This window comes from Chiroxiphia lanceolata, chromosome Z (genome assembly GCF_009829145.1).
Source record: "Chiroxiphia lanceolata isolate bChiLan1 chromosome Z, bChiLan1.pri, whole genome shotgun sequence".
In the NCBI taxonomy this organism is placed as follows: Eukaryota; Metazoa; Chordata; class Aves; order Passeriformes; family Pipridae; genus Chiroxiphia; species Chiroxiphia lanceolata.
In genome coordinates this window covers 58,593,310-58,602,368 of record NC_045671.1, presented here as the reverse complement: position 1 = coordinate 58,602,368, position 9,059 = coordinate 58,593,310, and the positions used below count along the sequence as shown (strand labels likewise).

General features: G+C 42.6%; 1 protein-coding gene across 1 annotated transcript; it reads left to right on the top strand.

The window, feature by feature from the left end:
* Nucleotides 1-442: 442 nt before the first annotated feature.
* Nucleotides 443-9,059, top strand: PPIC (peptidylprolyl isomerase C). Its single transcript, XM_032676157.1, has 5 exons — nt 443-578; nt 4,714-4,827; nt 5,316-5,409; nt 7,008-7,192; nt 8,497-9,059. Exons 1-5 carry the CDS (start codon nt 471-473, stop codon nt 8,623-8,625), a joined length of 630 nt encoding a protein of 209 aa, XP_032532048.1. The 5' UTR covers nt 443-470; the 3' UTR covers nt 8,626-9,059.

Sequence of the window (9,059 nt, the reverse complement as noted above, 5' to 3'; positions counted from 1 at the left end):
CTTCTAGAGGCTGAACAGGCACCGCTCTCTCAGCCTTTCCTTGTAAGAGAGATGTTCCAGTCCTTTAATCACCCTTGTTGCCCTTTGCTAGACCCACTCGAGCAGCTCCACGTCTCTTTTGTACTGAGGAGCCCAGAACTGGACAGAGCAGTCAAGGTGTGTGTCACCAGGGCTGAGTAGAAGGGTCACCTAATGGGTTGATCGCTCCCCCAGATGGGTGATCGCTGGCCCGGGATGGGTGAACTCTCCCCCCGGGTGGTTTGTCGCTGGCCCGGGATGGGTGAACTCTCCCCCTGGGTGGTTGGTCGCTGGCCCGGGATGGGTGAACTCTCCCCCTGGGCGGTTGGTCGCTGGCCCGGGATGGGTGCCCGCCCTCCCTGCCGCGTTGCCGCTCCCCGCAGCCCCCCCGCGCTGGGCCGGGCGGAGCCGCGCTGGGCCGGGCGCAGGCGCCGCAGCGCTCACCCAGCGCCATGGCCCGCGGGGCGCCGGCGGCGCTGCTGGGCGCCGCGGCCTGTCTGTGCCTCCTGGCCCCGGCGGCACAGGCCTTCAGGAGGAGGGGACCCAGCGTGACAGCCAAGGTGACTCTCGCCCGCGGCCGAGACGCCTCGGGATCGGTCGGAGCCCCCACGCCGGGGGTGTCCCCGCGGCCGCTGCCGGCGGTGCCGGGGTGGGTGGCGGCCGCCCCGCTTCCACAGTCGGTCCCGCTCCGGCTCCCTCCTTCCCGTGCCGCATCCTGCGCACAGAGGGTTTGGGGAGGCTTTGGACGAACGCCGTAACTTTACCGTTTTGTAAGGGTTGGGGTTTTTTTTGTTTGGTTGGTTTTTTTAGCCCCTCCTGGCATGCCGCCTTTCTGTAGGTGCTGGCACGTCGCGGAGTTCGGGCCAGCGAAGCCTCCCTCTGTCTTGCAGAAGTGGAAACCTTCACATTCCTTCCCCCACCAGCGCTGCTGCAGCCGCTGCTGCTGCCAGGGGCAGTTCGGAACTGCTGGTGGTACCAGGCTGCCTCAGGCAGGGGCTGTAACCTGGTGGGGCTCGGGGTGTGCAGTGAGTTGTTTTCCCTCCTCCCTGCCCTTTTTGCTGAGACTCTTGGAGCGGGTCCAGCAGAGGTCACAAAACTGATCAAGCGACTGGAGCATCTCTCTTACAAGGAAAGGCTGAGGGAACGACTGAGAGGGACTTCATCAGTGTCCTTAAGTATCTGAAGGGGGGGTGTCAATAGGACGGAGCAAGGCTCTTCTCGGTGGTGCCAAGCAATAGGATGAGGCAACGGGCAGAAACTGGTGCACAGGAAGTTCCACCTGAATATGAGGAAGAACTTCTTTACTGTGGGGCTGCACTGAAACAGATTGCCCAGAGTCTCCCTCAGTGGAGATATTCAGGAACCATCTGGACACAATCTTGTGCCATGTGCTCTGGGATGGCTTGCTTGAGGACCAGATGTGGACAACTGTGCTCCCTCCCAACCCGACCCGTTCTGTGAAATGTTTGGTGTTGAGAGCTGACACTTTATTGCCCCCTTGTTTCCTGCTCCCTTGTCATTCCTGCTGGCGACAGGCTTGGACACCTGGTGGCTTGGAGCGTGCTGCCAGCAGAGCCGTGGGCAGGGCTCCTTCTTAGGCAAGACAGCCTGTGCACCACGGGCATGTGTGGCCATCACAGATGATGCTGCCCAAGAGATGAACTCGTGGGCTGTGGTGCCTGCCAGCAGGTGGGGATTCACCTGGTTATTGCAACACACCAGCATCTCTTTCCAAAAAGTATTTGCTTGGTGCAGGAAATGGGATGTCTCATCAACTTTGGACAAAGCAGAGATTATGTGTTTTTGCCCCCAAGTACCTTTTCACCTAGACTTGAGACAGTGCTCCCAAAGATACCTGCAGTCATGAAAATGTAACAGGGCAGGACAGGGGCAGAGCTGTTTCTTCTGGCATGGCCTTAGCTAAGTCAGGGAGTGTGCCTGTGTCTCTGAACTTCATTGCCATTGGTGTCTACAGCTGCCTGCAGTTTCATTACTATGGACTTCTAGACCACAGATTTGATTTCTGGGTTTGATAAATTTAATACACTTTTACTTCCAGGTAATCTTCTGGCAATATATTCCAGTTTAGTTGTGCATAAAGTATCTTCCTTCGTCAGACCTACCTGGGATATAATTTTATGCCCTTTTCTGATTGTTGTGGCACATCAAGAATCTCAGCTGCTAATTTTCCTTGTCTTAGGCAGTGGTAACTTTATGAAGCTCATCAAATCACACCAGTTTCTTCTCTTCCAGCTTGCATATAATCTTCATATAAAAGGTATTCCATATCTTTTGAGCATCTGTTCTGTTCATTTTTCTACATTTTTTAAGGTTGGTATTATCATTCTGCAGTAGAGAAGCCAGAACTACATGCAGCACTCAGGGTGTGAACACACAGTACAGATGTATACAGTGGTGTAATTATGCTCATCTCCTGTCTGTATCCATTTTTAATTATTTCTAATGTTCTTCTCTGACCTTCACAGCCAAATTTTTCATTAAACTGCTCAAGGTGACTCCAGATGTCATTTTTGAGTGGTAGCCAATTTTGGACCCTTTGTTGTGGCTGTATGCCATATAGAGTATTTTTGCATTTATCAGAAGTTCATTTGTCATTATATTACCTGGTCTCAAAGAATCATGAGCTTATCCTTTCACAGTCAGCTTTTTTTTTTCTGAATGATTGAATACTCCTGTCCATTTTTTTCAATTAGATGTATACCATCTTGTGTAAGTTATATATGAATATGTTAATGAGAACCAGCCACCCTTACTGGTGCGTTCGTTTTTCATTTCAGTCTTGAGATTCTTGACAAGCAAATTGTAAATAAGATTAAATATTTATATAAATATTAATAAGACTGAAAATTTATGTTTGTTTCCTTTCAGAGTTTTTGGTGAAGAATCTGGTCAGCTGTTTTTTTGAGATTTGAAAGTGCTGTGTTGAGCGGCTCACTAGTATCTACATGCTTATTCACTTTTCAGAGAACTTGAGGAAATATGCTTAAGAGAACATGGCTTTTGTATGCAGAAATAGTGTGTAGGACTACCAGATACTTCTGTACTTGATTTTGTGGCCAGAAATATGCACAGACACATAATGGGGTGCATAATTAAAAAGCTCATAGATTTCAAAAAATCACCAAGCGTGTAAAGCAGGTTTGTGGTGTGCTAACAGGAAGCCAGGAACTTGCTGGTTTTTTCTCAAATGCAGAATAAGCTGAAGCAATGCTCTTTGGAAGTACTGGGTTTACTGCCTAGGCGAGCAGCAGTGCCATGTATGATGCTTTCTGTTGAGCTGGGTTTACAGCATGTGATGGACTTGTCTCCATCTGCTCTGTGAAAGTGCTGATGTTACTGATATCTGGGGTGATCATTTGGTAGCCTCAGTTGTGATAGCTATATATCTGCTTATGTATTTCAGGCAGTCCTACTAGAACAACATTTTCAGGCATTATAGGCTGCGTTTAGAAAACGTAGGCAGGCAATACCCCTTACCTAGGTAACCCTGGCAGCAAAATTCAGAGAGGCTTGTAAAAATATTAAAAAGTTAGTGAAAGTGTGCTGTTAGTACTTTAGGAGCCACACATCTAAGGAGTATGTTATTAAGTGCCAAGGAAATGAATGAGGTGTATCAAAAAGAATTTTATTTTCTTTATAGTGCTTTTATAGCATTAGCCAAAAGTTCAATAGTAAAACCACATGGAAGATCAAGAAACAGTAGAAATGATTAGTAGGGGAGCGTAAAAGAGGCATTCACGTTGGAGAGACTGTGGTCATTAATTATCATTATTGGACTAATTTTTTAGCATTGCAGACAAGTAATACTTGGTTGAGTGCCACAAGGAACAGCAAATACCACATCATAGGAATACACATTGCTGTTTCCTAGAAGCTGTAATAGCCTTTATGTAACTTTTTCAGAACTTCAAAATGCCTCATTTCCTGACAGCTGTTCCTGTTTTCAGTAATTATTGGAACATTCTTGCACGTTCAAATAGGCATTCATAGATTCTGAACTATAAAAAAATGCCTTATAACTAATTTGCCTTTTTGAGCTTGCTTTTCAGCAACATTTACATTGAAGCTTTTAGGCATTCAGCTGAGTAATTTGGCCTGGTTATTTCTCTGTCAGGTTTGAATTCATATTTAGGAAAGTGATGACTTGCTTGAGCCGTAGGATTTTCTTTCCACGGTTTGTCAATTTAAAGAAATTTAGGCTTTTGCCTATACTTATTCACATACAGGAGATGAAAGAAGATTATGAGTGGATAGCAAACTATCATTTGTGGGGAGTGTCAGTACTATAATTCCTTGTTATTTTTCACCACACGGGAATAGCATCGTTGTTCTTCCTAACTTTCATATTTCATCTTTTCCATACAGCTTTAAAGACGTGCATGTCTGGGAAAAATCTCCAACACTACCTTCAAACTTCTGATACAGCAGTCCCACCAACCTTTAAAAGCAATAAGAATCAAAACATAGAGTCACCAGTTCTCAAAAAGTTTTCTGCATAATCTGATTTTGGTGGCTCCGAAAGGATTTTTCTCAAACAGCATCCTTAGGAATCAGAGGATACTACTGATACAGAACAGGCAGAAGTAGTTCCTTACCACCTGATGCTTTGAAAAGCTTGGTTGTTTGTTGCACTCACATTTGTATCACTTTTGTTCTCTTCACAAAAATATTCAGGTGTTCTTTGATGTGAAGATTGGAGACAAAGATGTGGGCAGAATTGTAATTGGATTGTTTGGAAAAGTTGTCCCAAAGACCGTGGAAAACTTCATTGCGTTGGCAACTGGAGAAGTACGTTTGTGGTTTTCTTCCACTGTGTACTCACTTAGTTCTGGATTGGGAAGGCAATGTGTGTTTAATGCTGTTTCAGTTGTGAACTGTTGATCTTATTTCACTGGAGACTGTGGAAGAGTGCCATCCCCAAGGCTGTGCACTGGTGTGTGTCTTCCCAGGGCCTTGGTTCACAAGATGTAATTATGAGATGCTGGATATCACCATCGCCATCTGTCCCTGCCTTGTAGGTCTAGCATGTAAAGTTACTGTGGTCAGATACCAGTGAAGTAAAGACAATGGCTTTGATCACCTGAATAATACCTGCTTTGTGGCAGTGCAGTCCAGCTGCATTCATCTGCACCTCAGTTTAATGTGTGTTTCTTGCCAGTATTATATCCATTGGTGCTATATTCTATGAAATCTAGCCATTCACAACTTGTGTATTTCCATATGAACTGTAAGAACTGGATGTTATATTCATTTAAAGAATTATTTCATTTTCTTAGAGAGGATATGGATACAAAGGAAGTAAATTCCATCGTGTGATCAAAGACTTCATGATTCAAGGAGGAGACTTTACAGTAGGAGATGGATCAGGAGGTAACATGCTTAGTATCTTCCAGGTTCCCTTTCTTTGTTCGAATGTCTGCTGAAAAGACGGGCAAAACACCATATTCCTTCATTCTTTCAGCTCACATAAATTAAAAAAAAAAAAACAACCCACATTTGTTTTAGAGCATTTAGTACTTTTCCAAGCATCTTGGAACGTAAGATGCATTTATTTGGATTATCTGATTATAAGTATGTGTAGCTCTTCCTTTGTCCTCAATTTTTGCAGATAGCTCTTTTCTGTCTGTGACTTGTCCCCCTTCAAGAAGCATGGCTTTGTGTGCTGGGCTGGAGCCACGTGACCAGCTGAGCTGCTCCTACAACTTACCGTCTCCAAAAGATGGATGTCTCCACCCTTCCCCTGCTGTGGCTTTGTGACAGCGCTCCCTGGTTGCATGTGGTGAAACAGTGAAAGCGCATAGAGGGAAGGCAGGTAGGGAAGGAGGAGGCTGTCCTTGCTGCCCTCAGCTCAGCCAGGTCTGAGGAACCTTCTGAAATGTGCTGCGAGAGGGAATTTCAAGACAGGGAGAAAAACATTAGAAAATGAGGGTCATGCCCTCTCCTTTTTTTTCTCTTATCAGAATTGAAACCATAAACTCATTGGTGGTATGAGTCCTGGCTGTGTGTATCAATTCTCCCTCCTGAGCCCCCAGGAGACCAGTTCAGTCCACTGAGGAGACCAATCCCAGCTCAGCATCTCTTGCATTGCATGCACTCTGGCTTCGGATTTCTTCTCTTCCTTTTCATGCACGTTATTCGTGTGCTACGAGTTGAACTGTCTGCATACAGTGCAGTGATTTCCCTGCTGGGGTAGAATGGAAAACACACATTCCTCTTCCTTGCAGCCAGCAATGGGGAAGACTGAAATACCAAAGACACAGTTTTAACATTAAAGATAGGCAGTGTTTATTTGCCTGCTAATGCTGGGACAGTATTTGATGGTGTTGGAAGCAGTGTCCCCATTGTGCTAGGCACTGCACAAGTAAAGAATGAGGTAGACAGCCTTCTCTTTTCAAAGTGATGGTGTTTTAATCATGACTGAAGTTTCTAAACTTATTTTAGAAACATCAAAATCTTTATGTCGTGGTTGTACAAAGCCACACCAAGTATTTTAGTCTAACTTCCATCTGGTCTTCCTATGTTTCTAAACATGTCTGAAGCAATTTCTCATTAGGAGGAAAGGGTGTAAATACTGAAATTGTCACAAAACACAGCAGCCTTGCTGTTACTGACCATAATTATGTAATTTAAATTTGTTAAACAGGATGAAGTATATTATTGTTCAGTGGTGTCTGTAAGCACTGAGGATACTCAGCTTGCTTGTTAAAGTGAAAGGATAAAGCATCACCAGCTTTAACTATTCTCTGCTTATATGGGGTGGTTTAGCTTACCTTTATTTCTTTACAAGCAAATTGGTTTTAGTTATGGAATCACTGATGATGGAACAGTGATGTTGCTGTGGTTACTGAAACAATAAATCTTCAAGTCCTGAATTCATACTTTGTTTTTCCCCTTTTTGAACAAAAAAGGCTTTTTGATTGTTGTTGTTGGTTTTTTTTTTAAGTTTGCTTTCTTATTTTTTGTCATAGGAAGAAGCATCTATGGAGAAAAGTTTCCTGATGAGAACTTCAAGCTCAAACACTATGGAATTGGATGGGTTAGCATGGCTAATTCTGGCCCAGACACCAACGGATCCCAGTTCTTCATCAGTGTGACAAAGCCTTCCTGGTTAGATGGAAAACATGTAGTATTTGGCAAAGTCCTTGATGGCATGGTAAGTTGAAAGTAGTGGCAAGGTTAATACAAAAAAATCTGGACAAATTCTGCCACGTTATATCTGTATTACCATAACTTACATGATTGTGGTTCAAAACTGTTGAGTGTTCATCTAGTACGTACATGGTAGAAAATGATTGTGAAGAGCTCCAGCTGGACATTTTAGAACTGAAATAGCAAATGCTAACTGCAGAAATGGAAACTTAAATCGTGCTTTTGGCTTTTCACAACCCTTATTTCAGACCATTAGCTACTGAAATCCACACTGACACCTTTACAGATTACAAATGGAGTAAGTTCAGGTCCTCCTTTCACTAACACTGTTAGCCATGAAATAACTGTATTTCTACAAGCTAAAATCTGATTTTGTACATGTGCTAGTTATGGGTAACACTTTCACTGTTAGGGTTTTTAGAAGCATGTGAATATAAAGTATAAAACCACATATATTCAGATCTGTTTAAAAAGAAAAAAAAATCAGTTAATTCTCTGAAACTGTACACAGCTGCAAAACTGATGAAAAGCCAGATAGAATTTTAAGTTTAAAAATGGTACTTTCAACTGAATATATTAGGCTGGTTTTTCTTTTAAATTATTCCTTTTTAATCTTTATTATGAAATTAACGGGGAAAACATGAGCTCCTGGACAGAACAGTTCTTTGAGGAATTTGAAAATCTCATCAGAACACTTGTCCCCCTCTCCCACATTCATATTGAATTCAATTTTCATGACCTACAGTAGCAGCTGAACATTTTTGAGAAGAGACTTAGACTAAATTTTAGTTTAGTCAGATTGATGGACAAATATCCAAAGCCAGGTAGTCAATATACCTAACTGAATTTTGTCCGTTAAAAATGCTGGTAACATGCTTAAAATCTGTATGTGTGTGTCATATGCTAAAAGTAAAAGCAGTAAGCAGGAAGCACAGTTATGCTGTACAGTCAGAAATTATCCTTACAGTTAGATTATCCTTTCTGTATGTGCTAGAACCCTGTATATGCTGGGTGGGTCAGCTGAACATACGTTTTCACTTGCCCTTTTATACTGCTTTTGTTGGCTCAAAGTTTTTCTAGAGGACAAACAGCCTTCCTTGTGTGTGAGTTGCAGAATGGCATAACTGTTAACGTGGGGGAAAAAAAGCATGTGTGAATTCAACAGGGTAAAGGTCTTTGTTCATAAGTTGGTTAATAAACAGCAATGCTGCGAGCACTTAGTTGTTTATGTGCTACCAGACTTCAGCCACTGGAGTTTCCTTGGCTAAACTGAACTCTTCTATTTGTTTGTTTGTTTCTGTTTAACAGTCTGTGGTGCACTCCATTGAACTCCAGCAGACAGATGAGCATGACCGGCCCCTTCAGGACTGTGTGATTGTGAATAGTGGCAAAATAGCTGTAAAGGAACCATTTGTAGTTGAAGTAGATGACTGGTGAGATCAACAGTAAGAAAGAAAAGTAAAACTTAATCATTTTTCTTTATCACCTCTTTTTGACTATCTCCACTATCCATTCAGTTTTCTCCTCGAAACATATGAGGCGACATTTAGGCAGTACTTAGCATTTGCCAAATACATAAAAGATATGACTATTTCTATAACAACTTGATGGAGCTTTCACTCCTTGAAATTCAAGACATACCCCACTAAATTCTAGATCTTGCAGAAAAAGTCTTTCATGAAAAAGTATAGCAGTAATTCTATTTTTCTCAAGGCTTAAAATAAAATCCTTTGTTTTCTTTGGAAATTTTAGCAATATTTGTTTCCATCTTTTCAACTGAAAATATGTTCTGTAACACTACCAGCATTTTTAAAAGTTAAAAAAAAAGTAAAATACAGAAGTGTTTTGAATAAATAAACTTTGATTTCAAA